The sequence below is a fragment of the Phocoena sinus genome, chromosome X (genome assembly GCF_008692025.1).
Source record: "Phocoena sinus isolate mPhoSin1 chromosome X, mPhoSin1.pri, whole genome shotgun sequence".
Taxonomy (NCBI): Eukaryota; Metazoa; Chordata; class Mammalia; order Artiodactyla; family Phocoenidae; genus Phocoena; species Phocoena sinus.
Window position 1 is genome coordinate 32,268,602 of NC_045784.1, and position 25,063 is coordinate 32,293,664.

The window sequence follows — 25,063 nt, forward strand, 5'->3', positions numbered from 1 at the left end:
GTCCTCCATAGTGGCTGAACCAATTCACATTCCCACCAGCAGTGCAAGAGTGTCCCCTTTTCTCCACACCCTCTCCAGCATTTATTGTTTCTAGATTTTTTGATGATGGCCATTCTGACTGGTGTGAGATGATATCTCATTGTAGTTTTGATTTGCATTTCTCTAATGATTAATGATGTTGAGCATTCTTTCATGTGTTTGTTGGCATTCTGTATATCTTCTTTGGAGAAATGTCTATTTAGGTCTTCTGCCCATTTTTGGATGGGGTTGTTTGTTTTTTTGTTATTGAGCTGCATGAGCTGCTTGTAAATTTTGGAGATTAATCCTTTGTCAGTTGCTTCATTTGCAAATGTTTTCTCCCATTCTGAGGGTTGTCTTTTGGTCTTGGTTATGGTTTCCTTTGCTGTGCAAAAGCTTTGAAGTTTCATTAGGTCCCATTTGTTTATTTTTGTTTTTATTTCCATTACTCTAGGAGGTGGGTCAGAAAGGATCTTGCTGTGATTTATGTCATAGAGTGTTCTTCCTATGTTTTCCTCTAAGAGTTTGATAGTTTCTGGCCTTACATTTAGGTCTTTAATCCATTTTGAGCTTATTTTTGTGTATGGTGTTAGGGAGTGATCTAATCTCATACTTTTACATGTACCTGTCCAGTTTTCCCAGCACCATTTATTGAAGAGGCTGTCCTTTCTCCACTGTACATTCCTGCCTCCTTTATCAAAGATAAGGTGTCCATATGTGCGTGGGTTTATCTCTGGGCTTTCTTTCCTGTTCCACTGATCTATCTTTCTGTTTTTGTGCCAGTACCATACTGTCTTGATTACTGTTGCTTTGTAATATAGTCTGAAGTCAGGGAGCCTGATTCCTCCAGCTCCTTTTTTCGTTCTCAAGATTGCTTTGGCTATTCGGGGTCTTTTGTGTTTCCATACAAATTGCGAATTTTTTTGTTCTAGTTCTGTGAAAAATGCCAGTGGTAGTTTGATAGGGATTGCATTGAATCTGTAGATTGCTTTGGGTAGTAGACTCATTTTCACAATGTTGATTCTTCCCATCCAAGAACATGGTATATCTCTCCATCTATTTGTATCATCTTTAATTTCTTTCATCAGTGTCTTATAATTTTCTGCATACAGGTCTTTCGTCTCCTTAGGTAGGTTTATTCCTAGATATTTTATTCTTTTTGTTGCAATGGTAAATGGGAGTGTTTTCTTGATTTCACTTTCAGATTTTTCATCATTAGTATATAGGAATGCCAGAGATTTCTGTGCATTAGTTTTGTATCCTGCTACTTTACCAAATTCATTGATTAGCTCTAGTAGTTTTCTGGTAGCATCTTTAGGATTCTCTATGTATAGTATCATGTCATCTGCAAACAGTGACAGTTTTACTTCTTCTTTTCCGATTTGGATTCCTTTTATTTCCTTTTCTTCTCTGATTGCTGTGGCTAAAACTTCCAAAACTATGTTGAATAAGAGTGGTGAGAGTGGGCAACCTTGTCTTGTTCCTGATCTTAGTGGAAATGCTTTCAGTTTTTCACCATTGAGGATGATGTTTGCTGTGGGCTTGTCATATATGGCCTTTATTATGTTGAGGAAAGTTCCCTCTATGCCTACTTTCTGGAGGGTTTTTATCATAAATGGGTGTTGAATTTTGTCGAAAGCTTTCTCTGCATCTATTGAGATGATCATATGGTTTTTCTCCTTCAATTTGTTAATATGGTTTATCACATTGATAGATTTGCGTATATTGAAGAATCCTTGCATTCCTGGAATAGACCCCACTTGATCATGGTGTATGATCCTTTTAATGTGCTGTTGGATTCTGTTTGCTAGTATTTTGTTGAGGATTTTTGCATCTATGTTCATCAGTGATATTGGCCTGTAGTTTTCTTTCTTTGTGACATCCTTGTCTGGTTTTGGTATCAAGGTGATGGTGGCCTCGTAGAATGAATTTGGGAGTGTTCCTCCCTCTGCTATATTTTGGAAGAGTTCGAGAAGGATAGGTGTTAGCTCTTCTCTAAACGTTTGATAGAATTCACCTGTGAAGCCATCTGGTCCTGGGCTTTTGTTTGTTGGAAGGTTTTTAATCACAGTTTCAATTTCAGTGCTTGTGATTGGTCTGTTCATATTTTCTATTTCTTCCTGATTCAGTCTTGGCAGGTTGTGCATTTCTAAGAATTTGTCCATTTCTTCCAGATTGTCCATTTTATTGGCATAGAGTTGCTTGTAGTAATCTCTCATGATTTTTTTTATTTCTGCAGTGTCAGTTGTTACTTCTCCTTTTTCATTTCTAATTCTATTGATTTGAGTCTTCTCCCTTTTTTTCTTGATGAGTCTGGCTAGTGGTTTATCTATTTTGTTTATCTTCTCAAAGAACCAGCTTTTAGTTTTATTGATCTTTGCTATCGTTTCCTTCATTTCTTTTTCATTTATTTCTGATCTGATTTTTATGATTTCTTTCCTTCTGCTAGCTTTGGGGTTTTTTTGTTCTTCTTTCTCTAATTGCTTGAGGTGCAAGGTTAGGTTGTTTATTCGAGATGTTTCCTGCTTCTTAAGGTGGGCTTGTATTGCTATAAACTTCCCCCTTAGAACTGCTTTTGCTGCATCCCATAGGTTTTGGGTCGTTGTGTCTCCATTGTCATTTGTTTCTAGGTATTATTTTATTTCCTCTTTGATTTCTTCAGTGATCACTTCATTATTAAGTAGTGTATTGTTTAGCCTCCATGTGTTTGTATTTTTTACAGATCTTTTCCTGTAATTGATATCTAGTTTCATGGCGTTGTGGTCAGAAAAGATACTTGATACAATTTCAGTTTTTTTAAATTTACCAAGGCTTGATTTGTGACCCAAGATATGATCTATCCTGGAGAATGTTCCATGAGCACTTGAGAAAAATGTGTATTCTGTTGTTTTTGGATGGAGTGTCCTATAAATATCAATTAAGTCCATCTTGTTTAATGTATCATTTAAAGCTTGTGTTTCCTTATTTATTTTCATTTTGGATGATCTGTCCATGGGTGAAAGTGGGGTGTTAAAGTCCCCTACTATGAATGTGTTACTGTCGATCTCCCCTTTTATGGTTGTTAGTATTTGCCTTATGTATTGAGCTGCTCCTATGTTGGGTGCATAAATATTTACAATTGTTATGTCTTCTTCTTGGATCGATCCCTTGATCATTATGTAGTGTCCTTCTTTGTCTCTTATAATAGTCCTTATTTTAAAGTCTATTTTGTCTGATATGAGAATTGCTACTCCAGCTTTCTTTTGGTTTCCATTTGCATGGAATATCTTTTTCCATCCCCTTACTTTCAGTCTGTATGTGTCTCTAGTTCTGAAGTGGGTCTCTTGTAGACAGCATATATAAGGGTCTTGTTTTTGTATCCATTCAGCCAATCTGTGTCTTTTGGTGGGAGCATTTAGTCCATTTACATTTAAGGTAATTATCAATATGTATGTTCCTATTCCCATTTTCTATATTGTTTTGGGTTTGCTACTATAGGTCGTTTCCTTCTCTTGTGTTTCTTGTCTAGAGAAGTTCCTTTAGCATTTGTTGTAAAGCTGGTTTGGTGGTGCTGAACTCTCTCAGCTTTTGCTTGTCTGTGAAGGTTTTAATTTCTCCATCAAATGTGAATGAGATCCTTGCTGGGTAGAGTAGTCTTGGTTGCAGGCTTTTCTCCTTCATCACTTTCAGTATGTCCGGCCACTCCCTTCTGGCTTGTAGGGTTTCTGCTGAGAGATCAGCTGTTAACCTTATGGGGATTCCCTTGTGTGTTATTTGTTGTTTTTCCCTTGCTGCTTTTAATATGCTTTCTTTGTATTTAATTTTTGACAGTTTGATTAATATGTGTCTTGGCGTGTTTTTCCTTGTATTTATCCTGTATGGGACTCTCTGTGCTTCCTGGACTTGATTAACTATTTCCTTTCCCATATTAGGGAAGTTTTCAACTATAATCTCTTCAAATATTTTCTCAGTCCCTTTCTTTCTTTCTTCTTCTTCTGGAACCCCTATAATTCGAATGTTGGTGCGTTTCATGTTGTCCCAGAGGTCTCTGAGACTGTCCTCAGTTCTTTTCATTCTTTTTTCTTTATTCTGCTCTGCAGTAGTTATTTCCACTACTTTATCTTCCAGGTCACTTATCCGTTCTTCTGCCTCAGTTATTCTGCTATTGATCCTATCTAGAGTGATTTTAATTTCATTTATTGCATTGTTCATCGTTGCTTGTTTCATCTTTAGTTCTTGTAGGTCCTTGTTAACTGTTTCTTGCATTTTGTCCATTCTACTTCCAAGATTTCGGATCATCCTTACTATCATTATTCTGAATTCTTTTTCAGGTAGATTGCCTATTTCCTCTTCATTTGTTAGGTCTGGTGGGTTTTTATCTTGCTCCTTCATCTGCTGTGTGTTTTTCTGTCTTCTCATTTTGCTTATCTTACTGTGTTTGGGGTCTCCTTTTTGCAGGCTGCACTTTCGTAGTTCCCGTTGTTTTTGATGTCTGTCTCCAGTGGCTAAGGTTGTTTCAGTGGGTTGTGTAGGCTTCCTGGTGGAGGGGACTAGTGCCTGTGTTGTGCTGGATGAGGCTGGATCTTGTCTCTCTAGTGGGCAGGTTCACGTCTGGTGGTGTGTTTTGGGGTGTCTGTGGACTTATTATGATTTTAGGCAGCCTCTCTGGTAATGGGTGGGGTTGTGTTCCTGTTTTGCTAGTTGTTTGGCATAGGTTGTCCAGCACTGTGGCTTGCTGGTCATTGAGTGAAGCTGGGTGCTGGTGTTAAGATGGAGGTCTCTTGGAGATTTCCACCGTTTAATATTATGTGGAGCTGGGAGGTCTCTTGTTGACCAGTGTCCTGAAGTTGGCTCTCCTACCTGAGAGGCAGAGCCCTGACTCCTGGCTCGAGCACCAAGAGCCTTTCATCCACACAGCTCAGAATAAAAGGGATAAAAAGTAGAGAGAATTAGTAGAAGTATGAGTAAAGAAAGAAGGAAAGGAGGCAAGGAAGGAAGGAAGAAAGAAGCAAAGAAGGAAAGAAAGGAGGGAGGGAGGGAGGGAGGAAGGAAGGAAGGAGGGAAAGAAGGAAAAAAGACAGAAAGAACGAAGTTACAGTAAAAATAAAATAAAGTATAATATAGTTATTGAATTAAAAAAATATTTAGGGAAAAAAAAAAAAGGGACGGATAGAACCTTAGGACAAATGTTGGAAGCAAAGCTATACAGAGAAAATCTTACACAGAAGCATACACATAGACCTTCACAAAAAGAGGTAAAGGGGGAAAAATCATAAATCTTGCTCTCAGAGACCACCTCCTCAATTTGGGGTGATTCGTTGTCTAAAGGAGGGAAGGAAGGAAGGAAAGAAAGAACGAAGGTAAAGTATAATAAAGTTATTACAATTAATTATTAAGAAAAAGAATTTTTAAAAAAAAATCATGGACGGATAGAGCCCTAGGACAAATGGTGGAAGCAAGAGTATACAGACAAGATCTCACACAGAAGCATACACGTACACATTCACAAAAAGAGGAAAAGGGAAAAAAAATCATAGATCTCGCTCCTAAATTCCACCTCTTCAATTTGGGATCATTCCTTGTCTATTCAGGTATTCCACAGATGCAGGGTATATCAAGTTGATTGTGGAGCTTTAATCCGCTGCTTCTGTGGCTGCTGGGAGAGATTTCCCTTTCTCTTCTTTGTTCTCAGAGCTCACAGGAGCTCAGCTTTGGATTTGGCCCCGCCTCTGCGTGTAGGTCGCTGGAGGGCGTCTGTTTTTTCGCTCAGACAGGACGGGGTTAAAGGAGCCGCTGATTCGGGGGCTCCGGCTCACTCAGGCCGGGGGTTGGGGGATGGGGGAAGGAGGGGCACTGTGTGCGGGGCGGGCCTGCGGCGGCAGAGGCGGCGTGACGTTGCACCAGCCTGAGGCCCGCCGTGCGTTGTCCCGGGGAAGTTGTCGCTGGATCCCGGGAACCTGGCAGTGGCGGGCTGCACAGGCTCCGCGGAAGAGGGGTGTGGAGAGTGACCTGTGTTAGCACACAGGCCCCTTGGTGGCGGCAGCAGCAGCCTTAGCGTCTCCCGCCCGTCTCTGGGGTCCGCGGTTTTAGCCGCGGCTCCCGCCCATCTCTGGGGTTTGCGCTTTCAGCCGCGGCTCGCGCCCGTCTCTGGGGTTCGTGCTTTTAGCCGCGGCTCGCGCCCGTCTCTGGAGATCCTTTAAGCAGCGCTCTTAAACCCCTCTCCTCGCGCACCAGGAAACAAAGAGGGAAGAAAAAGTCTCTTGCCTCTTCGGCAGGTGCAGGCTTTTCCCCGAACTCCCTCCCAGCTAGTCGTGGTGCACTAACCCCTTCAGGCTATGTTCAAGCCGCCAACCCCAGTCCTCTCCCTGAGCTCCGTCCAAAACCAAAACCCGAGCCTCAGCTCGCAGCCCCGCCCGCCCCGGCGGGTGAGCAGACAAGCCTCTCGGGTTGGTGAGTGCTGGTCGGCACCGATCGTCTGTGCAGGAATCTCCCCGCTTTGCCCTCTGCACCCGTCGCTGTGCACTACTCCGCGGTCCCGAAACTCCCCCCTCTGCCTCCCGCAGTCTCCGCCCGCGGAGGGGCTTCCTAGTGTGTGGAAACTTTTCCTCCTTCCCAGCTCCCTCCCACTGGTGCAGGTGCCGTCCTTATTCTTTTGTCTCTGTTTTTTCTTTTTTTCTTTTGCCCTACCCAGGTAGGTGGGGAGTTTCTTGCCTTTTGGGAGGTCTGAGGTCTTCTGCCAGCCTTCAGTAGGAGTTCTGTAGGAGTTGTTCCACATGTGTATGTATTTCTGGTGTATCCGTGGGGAGGAAGGCGATCTCCGCGTCTTACTCTTCCGCCATCTTCAAGGTCCCCTCTGTGTGAAAGTATTGATTTCTATTAATATAACAAGTAAAAAATGAAAAAAACAAACCAGAAGAGGAAAAATAGAAATGAGACAAAATATAACTGGTTGTTGATGACTAACAATGAGAAATTCCAGGAGAAATAAGATCAAACAAAGTTTTGTTTTGTTTTGAGAAAGATATAAAAGGGTAGTATTTGGACGTGAACTATATCTTTTTTCAATTTACTCCTTGACACCTGTGTGCTGGTATCACCGCAGAAATAGATTATCATGGGAATGAGTTGCTTGCTCTGATTTGTCAAGATAAATGAAACATCCATGAAAACAAAACATGTTACAGTATTTTTATGCTTCTATAATTCTGTTATGGGAACAGATTATTTGCAAAAGATTCTATGATGGGAGATGAAATTGGCAGTGACATGGCCATTGTCTTAGTCTGTTCAGGCTGCTATAACAATATACCACAGGCTGGGTGGTTTATAAGTAACAGAAATTTATTTCTCACAGTTCTGGATGCTGGATGTCTAGGATCATGGCACCAGAATTGGTGGGGTTAGGGCCGCTTCTGAGTCGCGGACTTCTTGATGTGTCCTCACCGGATGGAAGGGGCCAGGAATCTCTCTGGAGTCTCTTTTACAAGGCACTAATTATAGTTATAAGACTCTAATCCCAGTCATGAGGACTCCATCCTCATGGCTTAAGCACTTCCCAAAGCCCCACCTCCTAATTGTATCATCTTTGGGGGTTAGGATTTCAACATATGAATTTTGGGGGGATATTTTCAGACCATAGCAGCCAGCTAATACTGAAAAAAAAAAAAAAAGCCCAAGAGTTTGCCTAGTAGGGTAATATGCATGGCAAGCTGTAACTATATGCTTTTTATTATTTAGCTCTTCATTTTATTTAAAACATATTTTTTATTTCTGTAGAATCTTGAGATCATCACATGGTAGATATCTGGGGAATTCCTGGAAACCTCTGATTGATTTGTCCTTCATTTATTTTTTAAAAAATAATTTGAGTGTCAATTTCTATAACATAAAATTAACCATTTGGAAGTAAACAATTTAGTGCCTTCACAATATGGTATAACCACCCCATCTATCTCATTTCAAAACATTTCCGTCACTCCAAAGTAAAACCCTTTACCCATTAAGCAGTTTCTTCCCAGCCCTCTTCCCACCAGCCACTGGCAGCCACCAATCTGCATTCAGTCTCTATGGATTTATCTATTCTGGATATTTCATAGAAAATCACCTCTCCTAAATTTTTCTTGTCCTTATTTGTAGTCACCTTCTCCCCCACCTTCAGTTCAGGGCAAACACTGATCTCATTTTGTTTGTATAATTTTGCCTTTTCACTTGTATATGATATGAATGAAATCATAAGATAGGTTGCCTTATCAGTCTGGCTTCTGTCACTTAGAATACTACATTTGAAATTCATCCATATTATTCTGTGTAACAGTAGTTCATTCCATTTTATCTTAGAAAGCTGTTGGATGCATTTACCAAAGTTTGTTATCCGTTCACTATTTGGAGGGAATTTGACTTGTTTTCAGGTTTTCACGATTATGAATAAGGCCACTAAAAACATTTGCATGCAGGTTTGTGTATGAATAAGTTTTCACTGCTCTTTGGTAAACACCTAGGGTTGGGAGTTCTGGGCCTTAGGTTAAGTATGTATTTAATTTTCTAAGAAACTAGAAAACTTTTCCAAAATGACTATAAAATTTTGCATTCCTATCAGCAATTCATAAATATATTAGGTGCTTACATCTTTATCAGCACTTGGTAATATCATTTTTATTTAAGCATTTTGATAGGTATGAAGTGTTATCTTCTGTGATTTCAAATTGCATTTCCCTAATATCTGATGATGGTAAACACCTAATTATGTGGTAATATGTCATATGTACATTTTCTTTTCTGAATTGTCTTTTCAATACATAGTTTTTCATTGGGTACTTTGTTTTTTATTAATCTTTGTATGTTCTTTATATATTTTGGATGTAAGATGGATTTTTTGGTGAGAAATATGTTTTTGGCTTGTAATTTTATTTTTTAACATTATCATTAACAGAACAGATATTTAAAGTTTGAGAGAGGCTTCCCTGGTGGTGCAGTGGTTAAGAATCCACCTGCCAATGCAGGGGACACGGGTTTGAGCCCTGGTCCGGGAAGATCCCATGTGCCAGTGGCTAAACTAATCCCGTGTGCCACAACTACTGAGCCTGCGCTTTAGAGCCTGCAACCCACAACTACTGAGCCCACACGCCGCAGGTTCTGAGGCCCATGCACTTAGACCCCGTCCTCCACAAGAGAAGCCACTGCAATGAGAAGTCCGTGCACCGCCGCGAAGAGTAGCCCCCGCTCGCCGCAACTAGAGAAAGCCCGTGCAAAGCAGTGAAGACCTAACGCTGCCAAAAATAAATAAATAAATTTAAAATTTGATAAAGTACAATTTATTTTTTTATAGATGATTATTTTTGTATTACACTTAAGAAAGATTTTTCTCCTACATTTTCTTCTACAAGGTTTATAGTTTTAGGTTTTTTTTTTTTTTTTTTTAATTTATTTATTTATTGATTTATGGCTGTGTTGGGTCTTCGTTTCTGTGCGAGGGCTTTCTCTAGTTGCGGCAAGTGGGGGCCACTCCTCATCGCGGTGCGCGGGCCTCTCACTATTGCGGCCTCTCTTGCTGCAGAGCATAGGCTCCAGACGCGCAGGCTCAGTAATTGTGGCTCACGGAGCTAGTTGCTCCACGGCATGTGGGATCTTCCCAGACCAGGGCTTGAACCCATGTCCCCTGGCATTGGCAGGCAGATTCTCAACCACTGCGCCACCAGGGAAGCCCTAGTTTTAGGTTTTATATTTAGGTCTCTGGTCCATTTTGAATTAATAGCAATTATTTTTAATATTTTTATTTTTTATTTTTAAGAATTATTTTTGGACTAATGAAAAATAAGCCGTCTTATTTTGAAAAAAAAAATGTTCTTTCAATGTCATATGATAATTTTCTTTTTGAAACTGTCTTTTTCTTTTTAACTGCTGTTTTGCTAAATCCATAGTATCTCGTCAGATCTCCAGAACTTATTCATCTTGCATAACTGAAACTTTGCACCCTTTGACCAACATCTCCCCATATCTCCCTTCCCCCCCAGTCCCTGGCAACCACCGTTCTACTCTCTGCTTCTATGAGTTTGACTGTTTTAGATTCTACATGTAAGTTAGACCATACATTATTTGTGTTTCTGTGTCTGGTTTATTTCATTTAGTATAATGTCCCACAGGTCCATCCACGTTGTTGCAAATGGCAGGATTTCCTTCTATTTTTAAAACTGAAAAATATTTCGTTGTATGTGTATACCACATTTATTTTGTTATCCATTCATGAATATGTAGGTTGTTTCCTTCCATATCTTGACTATTGTGAATAATGCTACAGTGAACACAGGAGTGCAGGTATCTCTTTGAGATCCTGATTTCAGTTCCTTTAAGTGAACATCCAGAAGTGAGATTGCTGGGTCATATGTTACGTCTGGTAACAATATTGTACTTTATACTTGAAATTTGCTAACTCTGTCTCTCTCACACACACAACAAGGTAACTATGTGAGGTGATGGATATGTTAATTAGCTTGATTGTGTTATTTCATTATGTATATGTAAATCAAATCATCAAGTTGTAAACTTTAAATATATACAATAAAAAATAGTATTGGTTGAAATAGGTGAAGGGAATAAAGAGATACAAACCTCCAGTTATAAAATAAATAAGCCACAGGGGTGTAATATACAGCATAAGGAGAAAATGGTCAATAACGTTGTAATAACTTTGTATGGGGACAGTTGATTACTAGACTTATCATGGTGTTCATCTCATAATATATGCAAATGTCAAATCACTGTGTAGCACAACTGAAACTAACATAATGTATGCCAACTGTACTTGAATTTTTTTAAATCACAATTTTTATAGCAAAAATAGTCACATTTATAATGTATTTTTTGTCTGTCAGGTGGCAACTTATGACTTTAGCATTCAAGTTCGAATTAATTTCTTCGCAGCTTCAGAACTTTACACTCAGTGTTGTTTGTCAGACTCTCCTATGATTCCAAAAACAGCACCACTTATTCGACCATGTTACGTTCAAGCTACTGGTATGTAATATGAAACATTCAATTGATGTGCATAAACCAAATATTTATGCTTAAGGAGCTAGAAGTTTACAAAATTAGAGCATGATATTTATTTTTTAAAAATAGAAATGTTAGTAAATTTACGATACGATTCTTGTGTGTTTGTGAGTCTGTGAGATTGAATTTTAATAAATAGCCTGGATATAATCTCACATGATTTACCTTTGCTTAAAAAAATAGGATAGGGTTTCCCTGGTGGCGCAGTGGTTGGGAGTCTGCCTGCCGATGCAGGGGACACGGGTTCCTGCCCCAGTCTGGGAGGATCCCACGTGCCGCGGAGCGGCTGGGTCTGTGAGCCATGGCTGCTGAGCCTGCGCGTCCAGAGGAAAAAAAAAAAAAAAAAAAAGGATATAGGGACTTGCCTGGTGGTCCAGTGGTTTAAGACTCTGTGCTCCCAATACAGGGGGCCCAGGTTTGATCCCTGGTCAGGGAACTAGATCCCGCATGCCTCAGCTAAGACCCCGTGCAGCCAAATAAATAAATAAGTATTTTTTGAAAAACAAGATATAATAAAAAACAAAGGTCAGGTTAGTACTTTGTTTATTGTGTGGGCAATTTAAATGATTAAATCAAAATAGAAATTATTAAAATAAAATACATTGGTTATAAAATGATGAAAATTTTATTTAAGGAAATGTTTTTCACCCCAAAGGGATGGGTTACTAAAGAACTAAGTACAAGTAAAGAAGGATAAGTATATTAAAATTTTGAATTATTTATTGAATATTTATTCATTTTCTCCAAGAGTTCAAGTATAAAACTGATGCCCTCTGTAAACCATACTTTTGACTGGCTTTGGCTTTGCATAGTATTATATGTGCTTAAGTATTTTTCTTGAAAAGTTAAGTCTAGTTTATATTATACTATGTTTTTATGGTTCTGACATTGTCTTTAATAATAAAATAGTGATCAGTTAATAATTGTACTTGGCACCTAGTAAGAGAAGCCTCATTAAAGTAGCATATATAGTATAGAGATTTATTTCACTCCCATTTAAAATACAGAATTAGAATTTTCACTACTGGTGGAGAGGCTCCATGAAGTTAAACATTTCTCCCTTGTTTTAAGATACCTTTTTAGGGAAAGAAAATAATTATTGTGTAATTTTTCTGAATTAGGTAAGTTATTTTAATGAAAAAGAAAATAAAATTCACAGATTTTTAAAAAATTAATGTATCATCATTAAGGAAAATTGGAAAGTGTAGAAATACAGAAAACATCATCTGGAATGTGAATATTTAGAGCATACTCTTACTAATATTTTGGTGTCTTACTCTTATTCTCTATTTTGCTTTTATTAGCTTATTTATAACATACTTGGGATCTTACTGCCTATGTTAAGTTGAAATCTGATCACTCAATAGAAACTTTTACTTGGATGCTATAGACTCTTATTAATTATATAAATTAACACTGAAAACTATTGTAGAGTATTTCATCCAGTAAGACACTCTAATAGATTACTTAAACATAATCACAAGCATAGGTTGTTTCCTTCTTTTATTTTCTTGTTAAAGTAAATACTGTAGTAGTGAACATTTTTGTGTATAATACTTTTTCCCTATTTAGATTTTTTTGAAGGTGAGAGTCTCTGAATTGCCTGCATTTCTTCTAAAGTATGTATCAGTACATATTTGCAAAAGGGCTTTTGTAAAGAGGTGTGTCAGTGTCATTTCACCCCTCCTCCAGTGTCACCTCTAACCAGCATTGAATGAAAGAAATTGGATCTCTTTCTTTGTGATTAAAAGTTCTTCACTTCAATTTTCATTTCTTTGATTGCTCATGAGAATTAACATTTTGTATCTTTGCTGTTAATTATATATATGTTATATAAATTATCTGTTCATGAACCTTGCCTTTATCACTGAGGTTTTGTATTTATCCAATAGATGTCAGTGACCTCTTTATTGATAATATTTTTTTTTTCATGTTTACTGTGAATGTTTTCTAAGATTTGTTGTTTGCCTTTAGTTTTATTCATTTTTCAATAGATCTTTTAAATAATTTTATGGTGAAATCTATCATTCCTCTGTGATTTCCAACATTGCTTTAAAGATTAGATCGTCTTCCCCATCTACAGGATTGGTAAATATGTAATTCTGGTGTTTTCCCCTATTTTTAATGGTTTAAAATTTATTCAATAATTTTTATACTTACTTAATTTATAAAAATATTATTGTATTTACACCAACAGTTGAAACGTCAAAGCAGACTTAATTATATCATATAACTTATCAACACCAAAGTTTGCTAATGACTCAAATGATACAAGTAAAATGAGACAAAGATGTAATATTTCTTCCTGTAGAACTTGGCATCTTCCAACTTGTCCTTTGATCCCACCGTAGGATGCCTTTGGTTTTGAATTAACAGATGACTTTTGAATGATATTTGTAGAAACCTTGTTCTCAAAGGATGCCGTTTTTGTTTGGAGCTCTGCGTTGTTTTTTAATCTTCATAGTTATACAAATAATGCCTATGTGATAAATACCCATTCTCCTACGAGCAATGCCCCATAAATCCCAGATATTTTTAATTGGCTATTTGGACAGATAATGCATGTCAAGTTTCTTCTTTGAATAAGGCCACTGGTCAATACCATTTTTATATTTACAAGGAGGTATGATCAAATCCGTTACTCTCTCAGCCATCACTTCGGTAGGATGATGATACCTAAGTAGGAGCTCACAAGCCTTCTGTTATCTCTTTACTCCCAAATTACATGCGTTCATTTTTGAATTAAAATAGTGCTAATCCAGAATTGCAATCCATTATCTGTCTCCTCCTTGAGGCTTATCCTGCACTCTAGAGGCAGTGATTTTCCTCATTAATTATCTAATGAAAACACTTATTTGATGATAGGCAACTTGACTCACTGGAAACTCTAACTCCTCTTATCCAGTTTCCTAATATAATTATACCTTTAATTTCAATTAAACTTTTTATCAGATTTAATTATTATGATGATGGATTGTACATTGTTTAGCCAAGTAATGTATCATGCATAGTTATTTTATTTCCTTTATTTCAACTTTTTTTTTTTCTGGAGTTAATAATTGCTTAATTGTCCTTAGGTATTTGACTAAATCCTCCCATGCTATAAAGCTCTATAATATGCTTGTCAGGACAGTATTCCACATAGTGTAGTCTGTCAGATAATATGTCTTCTTATTCTCTTCAAGCAGCCCTCCTGGAGCACATCAACTTCCTGTTCCAACATGGGCTAGCTGCTTTCTTACCCTGTGGCAGAGTTGGAGACTTCCCTTCATTCTACTTGTGGGGATTCCTTTTGACTCTTTTTTACCTTGAATATCCTGTTTCTTCAATTTCCCACCTTCCTATTTCTTGGTTTACTTCATTGTACTGATAGATTACATCTTCCAGGAGCTTCCAAAGAAAGGGTGCAAGGGAGTTACCTTTTTAGAAAATCCATGTCTGAAAGTATCTTTGTTTTTCCTCCCACACTTGAATGATAGTTGAGTGTGGAATTCTAGATTCAAAATAATTTTCCCTCAAAAATTTGAAGGTGCTATCGTTATCTTCTAACTCCCATTGTTGCATTTAGAAGTCTGATGCCATTCTTCTTTCCCATCCATCATATATTACCCTCTGTTTTCCCTTTAGAAGGTTTTAGAAACTTTTTTATCCCTGTACTCCATTATTTCCCATTGATGACTTTGGTGTGAAGCTTTTATCTTTACCACTGTCCTAAGTTCTTGTGGAGCTTTTCACTCTAGAAGCTTATGTCCTTCAGTTCTATAAAGTTTTCCTAAATTGTTTCCTTGAAAAACTCCTTCCCATTATTTTCTTATTTCTTTCTCTGACTCATATTGTTTAGATTTTGTACCTCTTTGATTATATTATATATTTTAATTATCTTACATATTCTCCCTTATAATCCTTTTTCTCATCTTTTCATTTTATTTCCCAGGATATCTTTTTCTGACTTGACTATTTTATGTCTTAAAAAGTTATCTTGGTGATTTCAAACTGACAAGATTTTTGAACTTTTTTCTATTTCTTTACTTATAGACTTTTTTTTTAAATGAAAGCAACACTTTTTATCTGTATGTTATAAATTATTTGAACTTCTGTTGACTACATTGTCTCAATTTTTGCTGAATCATTTTTCCTTTATTTCTGTCTCCCTCATGTTGAGGAGTTCCTTAAATGTCTGTTGATTCTTTCCTATTATGTTTCTTAGTGAGTCTCACAATGCTGACTTCAGCATCAACTGTTACATCATTTCCTGACAATCTGGACGCCAATGAATGTTTTACTTTGGGGGGGAACCAAAATATTAGTATGTGAGACTTTAATCTTGAGAAACAGTTTCTCCAGAAACTGTTTCTCTAATAACGTGTTGGGTAGAATGTAGCTTTATATAAATGAAATAGAGATATCTTAATGGTGTCATAATATGGCAAAACAGTGCTTTGTTTGTAAAGATATAACCAATCTATTATTTCAGTGATTATCCCCAGTTGCCAGTTTGCAAATAGGCAGAACATCTTAGATGTGCTATTTCTTGTAGTGTGCCATAATATTGTCTTTTCCTAGGATTTCTCATGACAAGAGTTGGGGGTGACACAATGATGAACACTATCTACACATTTCTCCTATTCCACATGTCCTAACTTCCTGCCAAAGCATCTATTAATTCCACTGGTATAATAAAAGCACTTGTAAGATACATGAGTTTTTGCATCAGAAATTGGTTTCTTTCCAGGGACTTACATTCCCATAAACTTGTAAGATTCTTGAGTTTTCATTAAGGATTACAAACGTCTCCAAGGTAAGTTTCAAAAAGTATAGATTTTCAATTCTGGTTTCTGGTTCACTGTGTAAGAGGCTTGAAAGTTACTGCTCCATCCTTACAACAAGTACAAAAGCTAAACAAACTGAAAAATCAACAAATCTTTTTAAATCTATAAGAGAAGTGAGGTCACAGGGCAGATTCATGCTCCTGAAAATGGAAAGAGTCATGGGCAAATACAGAGAATCACAACTTGCTGGAATGGAAGTTACTTCAGGAATCAATGCCTGAGGAAGGAAACCTGTATTGTAATTGATGAATTGCTGGAGGTTCAGCATGAACAAGTCTGAGAGAAAATCTCCATGGAGCCCCAGTCATTAGGGGCTCTGATAGTTTTGTGAATTTTACCTCCAGGAGCTTGACTTGATTCTCTCAGTGAATATAGGAGAAAGATCCCCTCATGTTTCTGACAGGGGTTAGGAAAAGGAATAATTTTGAAATATGCCAGAGCATTCTGTTCTGCTTAACAGGGTCTGCCCTCAGGAGAAACTATTTGACCAGGTCCTGCTAGGGTTTTATCAGAACCTCACTGATCTCAGGGAAGGGAAATATCCAGCTCCAGCGTCCTGTAACCTTCTATGTGGGAGAAGAGAAATACCCAACTCAGCCCACTCTAGCCATTTAGTCCCAGATTGGTGGTGGTGGGGCGCAGATTGAGAAGCACATGTAAAGTTCATGTGCTAAAGTCTAGAGACACAGGCTCACCTAAAGACTGAGATCTAATCATAGCATTATAGAATGTTTCCCCTCTCCCCACAACTTACTACCACATTACTAAAGGTCTGTTTTCAGCAGTTCCTTTTACCCAGTACATCATGTCTAAGAATCAAGAAAAAAGTACAAGACATACTAAAAGGTGAAAAACACAGTTTGAAGAGATAGAACTAGCATTGAAAACCAGATGCTGATATGGCAGAGGTGTTGGAATGATCACATTGGGAATTTAAAGAAACTATGATTAATATGCTTAGGACTCTAATGGATAAAGTAAACAGCATGCAAGAACAGTTGGGCAATATAAGCAGAGAGATGAAAATTCTAAGAAAGATCCAGAAGTGTTATAGATCAAAAAACACTGGAACAGAAATGAAGAGTCATTGATAGGAGTATTAGTAGACGGGACATGGCTGAGGAAAGAATCTATGAGCTTGAGGATATCTCAATAGATATCTCCAAAGAAAAGCAAGGATAGAAAAGACTGAAGAAAAAAAAACAGAAAAAACAGACGATCTACATACTGTGGGACAACTACAAAGTATGTAATATATGTATACTGGAAAGACCAGAGGGAGAAGAAAAAGAAAGTAACAAGAAATATTTGAAACATAATGACTGGAATTTCGTCCAAATTGAAGTCAGACACCAAACCACGGATCCAGTAAGCTCAGAGAATACCACACAGGATGAATGGCAAAAACTACACCTAGGCATATCACTTTCAAACTGCAAAAAAATCAAAGATTAAAAAATCCTGAGAATGCATGCATCCTGATGTTCATTGTGGCACTATTTACAGTAGCCAGGACATGGGAAACAACCTAAATATCCATTGACAGAGGAATATATAAAGAAGATGTGGTACATATATACAATGGAATATTACTCAGCCATAAAAAGGAATGAATTAATGCCATTTGCAGCAACATGGGTAGATCTAAAGATTGTCGTACGAAGTGAAGTAAGAAAGAGAAGGACAAATACCATATAATATTTATGTGGAATCTAGAAAAATGGTACACATGAATTTATTTGCAAAGCAGAAATAGAGTCACAGATGTAGAAAACAGACTTATAGTTATCAAGGGTGGAAGGGTGTTGGGATGAATTGGGAGATTGGAATTGACATATATACACTACTGTGTATAAAATAGATAACTAATGAGAACCTACCGTATAGCACAGGGAATTCTACTCAGTGCTCTGTGGTGACCTAGATGGAAAGGGAATCTAAAAGAGTGGATATATGTATATGTATAACTGATTCACTTAGCTGTACAGCAGAAACTAACACAACATTGTAAAGCAACTATACTCTAATAAAAATTAATTTTAAAAAATCCTGAAGTAATTCAGAGGAAAAAACACCATACTATATTGAGGAGCAAAGATAAGAATTATATGTGACTTCTTCTCACAAACTATGCAAGCAAGAAGAGAATGGAGGGAAATAAAGTGTTGAGAGACAAAAAAACACCAATCTAGAATCCTGTACCTTGAGAAATTATCCTTCAAAAGTGAAGGAGAAATAAAGACTTTTTCAGAAAAACAAAAATTGAGGGGATTTGTTGCCAATAGACCTGCCTTGAAAGAAATAGTAAAAGAAGTTCTTTAGCGAGAAGAAAAATGTTATAGGTGAGAAACTTAGGTCTATATAAAGAAAAGAGCACTGGAGACAAAATAAATAAAGGTAAAATAAGATTTTTTAATTTTTCATATTCTTGATCTGACGTTTAAGTTTATTCAACATAATAATGAAACGGTATTTATTTTTATATATGTTTATGTATACTTATATGTAAGTGAAATTAATGACAATAATGAAACAATGACAGTAATCAAACAATTATGCTATAAGTACGTTAAGGAAGGTAGGGAGGAATTAGGATTATTTTGTTATTAAAAAGGTCCTTGCAGATAAAGACAAATACTCTGTTTTCACTTGTACGTGGAATATAAAGAATAAATGAATATATTGGGTTGGCCAAAGAGTTCATTTGGGTTTTCCCATAACATCTTATGGGAAAACCCAAATGAACTCTTTGGCCAACCCAATATATAACAAAACAGGAACAGACTTGCATATATAGAGAACAAACTAGTGGTTACCAGTGGGAAGGGGAAAGAGGTATAGGGGTATCTCATGTATGCAAGGCTGGTTCACATTCAAAACTCAATTAACCAGTTTTCTTATCAGTAAAAAAAAGGACAATTGGTAGCTTCCTTGCATACTTGGCAAAGCGGAAAGCACTGTGCAAAGTAAAAGCACTAGAGGAATTGAAGGTATATTTTAAATAAGCAAACTATAACTTAAACCAGTGAAATGTATATTATAGATACAACCCCCAAATATCAGTTTTCTCTGTTAAGAACATTCCTTAGGAATTTATCCTAAGAAAACAAAGGAATATATAAAGATGTTCATTAGAGCATTACCAATGATGGTGAAATACTGGGAGTAACCTAAATGTCCAGCAATAGGGGATTGGGTAATTAGATTATACTATGAGTTTATTAAGGAATGCTGTACTTCTAAGAAAATTCATGATATCTTGTTTAAAAAAAGTGCAGATTACAAAATGTGGTTATATGGCCCCACTTTTGGGTTATGGAAATGTATATGTGTATATGAAAAATTGTATGTAGACAAAACATAAACAGTAATGATTTCTGAGTGGGTAGAGTATAGATAATTTGGGGGGTGATTTTTTGTGTTCTTACAGTTTTCTTTATGAAGAACATACAACTTTTTTATTAGAAAGAAAAAAAATTAAGCCATCACATTAACAGGCTAAAGAAGAAAATATCACATGATCATATCAGTAGATGCAGAAAAACACTTTACAAAATCCATTACCCATATATACATTTAAAAAATTCAGTAAATGACTGATGGAGGGGAACTTTCTCAACTTGACAGAAAATATCTATGAAAACCCCCCACAGCTAACATCATTCTTAATGGTGAGAAACTTGAAGCTTTCTCACTAAGAACAGAAACCAGGCTAGGATATCCCCTCTCACCACTATTTCTCAACATTGTACTGGAAGACTTAGCTAATGCAATAAGACACAAAAAGGAATTGAAAGGTATACAGATTAGGAAGGAAGAACTAAAACTGCCTTTGTCTGTTGGTGACATGATTGTCTATAGAAAATCTGAGTAAATTAAAAGAAAACAAAACTAGAACTAATAAGCTATTATAGTAAGGTTGCACGATACAAGCTAATATACAAAAGTCAGTTGCTTTCCTGTATACAAGTAATGTAAAATGAAATTTAAAATTAAATACAAAATACCATTTATATTAGCACCCAACAAAAATGAAATACTTAGGTATAAATTGAACAAAATACTTAATAAGACCTATATGAGGAGCACTACAAAGCTCTGATGAAGGATATCAAAGAAGAATTAAATAAATGGAGCAATATTCCATGTTAATGCATGGAAAGATTCAGTATTGTCAAGTTGGCAGTTCTTCCCAACTTTATCTAGAGATTCAATGCATTCCCAGTCAAAATCCCAGCAAGTTATTTTGTGGATATTGACAGACATATTGATTCAAAGTTTATATGAAAAGGGAAAAGACCCACAGTGGCCAACATGTTATTGAACGAACAGAACAAAGTTAGAAGACAGACACTACCCAACTTCAAGAGTTACTACAAAGGTACAATAATCAGGAGAGTTTAGTATTGACAAAACTAGACAAATAGATCAATGGAACAGAAAAAAGAGCCCAGAAACAGGCCTGCATAAGTATAGTCAACTCATCTTTGACAAAGGAGTAGAGGCAGTACAATTTGGAATAGCCTTTTTAAAGAATGGTACTGGGCTTCCCTGGTGGCGCAGTGGTTGAGAGTCCGCCTGCCGATGCAGGGGATACCGGTTCGTGCCCCGGTCCGGGAGGATCCCGCATGCCACGGAGTGGCTGGGCCCGTGAACCATGGCCGCTGGGCCTGCGCGTCCGGAGCCTGTGCTCCGCAATGGGAGAGGCCACAACAGTGAGAGGCCCGCATACTGCAAAAAAAAAAAAAAAAAAAAAAAATTGTAAAGAATGGTACTGAATAACTGGACATCCACAAGCAAAAACAATGAATCTAGACACAGACTTTATACCCTTCACAAAAATTAACTCAAAACGGATTGAAGACCGTGATGTAAAATGCAAAACTATAAAACTCATGGAAAATAACATAGGAAAACATCTCTAAAATGACCTTGGGTTTGGCATTGACATTTTAGGTACAACAACAAAGGCAAGATCTATGAAAGAATAAGCTGGACCTAATTAATATTAAAAATTTATGCTCTGCAAAAGACAGTATTAAGATACCAAATGACAAGCTGCTGACTGGGAGAAAATATTTGCAAAAGACATATACAGAGAATTCAAAATGCAACAATATGAAAAACCAATTAAAACATGGCTCAGAGATCTGAACATACACCTTACTAAAGGGGATATACTGATGGCAGATAAGCACATGAAAAAATGCTCCACATCATATGTTATCAAGAAAATGCAAATTAAAACAACAATAAGATACCACTGTACACCTATTAGCATGGCCAGAATCCAGAACACTGACAATGGTAAATGCTGATGAGGATGTGAACAACAGGAACTGATGTGAATGCAATTGCTAGTGAGATTGCATTGCTGATGGGATTGAAAGATAATATTGCTTCTTTGGAAGACAGTTGGGCATTTGGTGGTTTCTTCCAACACTAAACATACTCTTATAATACGATCCAGCAGATCACTCTCCTTGGTATTTACCCAAAAGAGTTGAAAACTCATATTCACACAAAAACCTGCATGTAAATTTTATGGCAGCTTTGTTCATAATTGCCAAAATTTGGAAGCAACCAAGATGTCCTTCCAAATCTTGTTTATCCAAGTAGGTGAATGGATGAACTGTGGTACGTCCAGACAGTGGAATATTATTTAGCACTAAAAAGAAATGAGCTATCACATCATGAAAAAACATGGAAGAACCTTAAATGTACATTACTAAGTGAAAGAATCTAATCTCACAAGCCTACGTACTGTATCATTCCAACTATAACATTTTGGAAGATGTAAAACTATGGAGGCAATAAAAGAGATCAGTGGCTTCCAAGGGTTGTGGGGAGAGAGAGACAAATAGACCACAGAGGATTTTGAGGGCAGTGAATCTCCTCTGTATGAAGCTGTAGTGGTGGATAGATGTCACTATACATTTGTTCAAACCTAGAGAATGTACACCATGAATGATCACTAATGTAAACAGTGAGCATTAGCTTATAATGATGTGTCATTGCAGGTTCCTGTGTAACGAATGTACCGCTGTGGTAGAGGATGTTGATAATGGAAGAGGCTGTGTGTGTGGCAGTGGTGAGGGGGTTATATGGGAAATCTCTGCTCAGTTCTGTGAATCTAAAATTGCTCTAAAGATCTATTAAAAATATAGGAGTTTCCGGCAGATAATATCTTCTCTAATGTATTTTTACATATGATTCCATTCCTAATCTTCCATGAATAGCCATTTTCTCCATAGAACTTTTCTGTTTCATGTATAGAATGTTTTTTGATATGCCATCTATATATTTTCCCTATATTCCAATAATTTTTCCTTCTATATTTCTTTTCACCTCTGTACTTCTGCATTGGTGAAATTTTACTGTGGACATCATTTTAACTTTGTCTATTTTTTTTCCTGAGATTAATATTTAGTATATTTTATACTCTTTTATTGACTCAAGGGTACATTTTATATTTTACTTGTAATTAACTACCATTACAAAATTGGAACTTACAGATGTGGTAAACCAAGATATTCCTGAAATGTTTTTAAACACAATTTTGTTTTCTGGCTGGAAATACGAAAATAGGTAGAAAATTTAAATGTAAAGTAAAAATTATCTGTGAGCTTATGTCTGTTAGCATTTTAACAGTGTATTTGCTTTCCTCTCACAGTGTTGCAAGCACCAGTGACATTTTCCAGCACTGATTTTATATTTGAAATCCCATTACATACTATGGATCCTAATAAAAGTGTCACAAAAACTCAGGTGTGTATAGAGAATTGATGCAATTTACAATTTTTTTCTGATTATGGTTTCCATTTTATTAAGGTGATCATTCTGAAGAATGTGTTTTAAGAATACTTTCATTTTAGAGAACTTGCATATGTATATGTATATATAGACCGTATTTCTCAGAAGTAATAAAGTATACAAATGTATAAAGCCACTTATTTTATATATGTATATTTTAATAGGACTATTCAAAATATATTAAATTGAATGGTTATCCCTCTTTCTTTATACAAATGGAAGCTATGATTAAAATTAACGTGAAATATGTTCCATACAGGTGAGGAAATGGGAGAGGCAATAATAAAAATTGAAAAAGTCCAGATATATAATACAGTCACTTCTATGATAATCTACTCTTTATTTCTTATATTTCTGCCTCTCTTCTAATTATGAATCCATCTGGAAAGAAAAAAAAGAGAGACTTGCATAATAAAGAAGCTCAGGCATACATTGTAGAAATTTGTATTGGTAGTGCCCCTTTTTTTGTCTTTTATATCAGTTTTCCTGCATTCGTAAATACAGTCCCTTATATTGTAAAAGATACTTTACTGATGTATAGTGTAATTAGAATAATGATCCTGAGCATGGGAGATTATCTGAGATTATGTAGGTGGTCCCAGTCTAATCACATGAAGAGTTACGAACAGAGAACCTTTCCTGACAGTGGTCAGAAGGATATGTGATGATAGAAGAGGGGTCAGAGAGATGTGATGTTGCTGGATTTGAAGATAGTGCAAGGAGGCCACCAGCTAAAGAATTTGTCTGAACTCTAGAAACTGAGACTGGCGAGGAAACAGATTCTTCTCTAGAACCTCCGGAAAGTATCACAGTTCTTTCTAACACCTTGGTTTTAGTCCAGTGATGTCTGCATTGACCTTCTAATCTACAAGACTGTAATGAGATAAATTTGTTTTGTTTTAAACCACTAACTTTGTGGTAATTTGTTATGGCAGCAATAAAAATCCTAAAGTAAGCTATATCAGTATCACATTTAGAATAGGCTATAACTGTTAGAGAAAATTGAAATAAGAATTGGTTAAAATTGGTTGCTTCTGGGAAGCAGGACTGTTGATGAGGAGGAGCTGAGTGGGCCAACTTTTTTTTTTTTTTTTTGGGGGGGGGCGGGTACGCAGGCTTCTCACTGTTGTGGCCTCTCCCGCTGCAGAGCACAGGCTCCGGACGCGCAGGCTCAGCAGCCATGGCTCACGGGCCCAGCCACTCCACGGCATGTGGGATCTTCTCAGACCGGGGCACAAACACGTGTCCCCTGCATCAGCAGGCGGACTCTCAACCACTGCGCCACCAGGGAAGCCCAGGCCAACTTTTTTGTAAGTGTATTTTAACTATTGGTGTAAGCTATGCACATGTATCATTTTGATGAAATTATAAAGAAAAATAACCATACTACACATGCTAAACTAATTAAACGATGTTTCTCCATAGATGACTGGAACAGTTCAATTCTTAGGATATCTTAGGATATAGAAAGTGGATAGTATGTTAGAGATCTTATACCATTTCCTCAATTTCAGAATGAGAAATATGAGGCATTCATATAACTAGCATGATACCATGCTCACCTTCTGTATTAAAAGATGTTTTCTTTATTAGGTGCAAATGAACTTCGTTATAAAGTACACAAATATTAGAGCTAAATAGGTGTCTCAGTACTTAGAGACATCTGGGAGTAAAATTGCCTCATTTTTTTATCTTGAATATTTTAAATCAGTCATGCTTTAGAAAGAAAGTGTGTTATTTTGTTGTGGTGACAATTGCATGGATCATTCTACACACTTCCAATTTGGAAGAATAAAGTTTAAAAAAACCTGGTTGAAGCTTTTATTTTCATAGCGAGTTGCACTGGAAAGATGAGTTTGCACACAAGTCATGTACATAGCTCCCAGATTTATAGGAACATCATCACAAAGACAGTGCAGAGACTTTCTGCATACACTTTACACAACTTTCCCCAATGTTAACACCTTATACAACCAGAGAACAATTTTTTAACACTAAGAAGTTAACATTAGTAAAATATTATTAACTAAACAACAGACTATTCACATTTCACCAGGTATTTACTAAGGTCCTTTTACTGTACTAGGGTCCAATCCAGGATACCATATTGCATTTAGTCTCCTGTAATGTATGACAGGTTCTCAATCTTACTAATTTTTTATGACCATGTTAATTTAAAAAAATACTGGTCTGGCTTTTTTTTTTTTGTAGAATGTTCTTTAATTTCAGTTTGTCTTATATTTTCCACCTTGACTAGGCTCAGTTCTTATTTTCCATGGACTTTGGGGAAGAATGTCACAGAGGTGAAATATGCTTTTTGTCATATCATGTGAAGGGAGGACATGGTATCAGTATACATGCCAGGTTTCTCCACTGTA

The 25,063-nt window shown here is 36.8% G+C and overlaps 1 protein-coding gene across 1 annotated transcript in view; it reads left to right on the top strand.

Annotated features, from left to right (window-relative positions):
- Positions 1-25,063, top strand: part of CFAP47 (cilia and flagella associated protein 47) — a 533,433-nt gene that overhangs the window by 139,606 nt on the left and 368,764 nt on the right. The window contains 2 exon segments of the mRNA XM_032618881.1: positions 10,866-11,007; positions 22,546-22,640. Of these exon segments, the coding sequence (XP_032474772.1) occupies positions 10,866-11,007; positions 22,546-22,640 (237 nt within the window).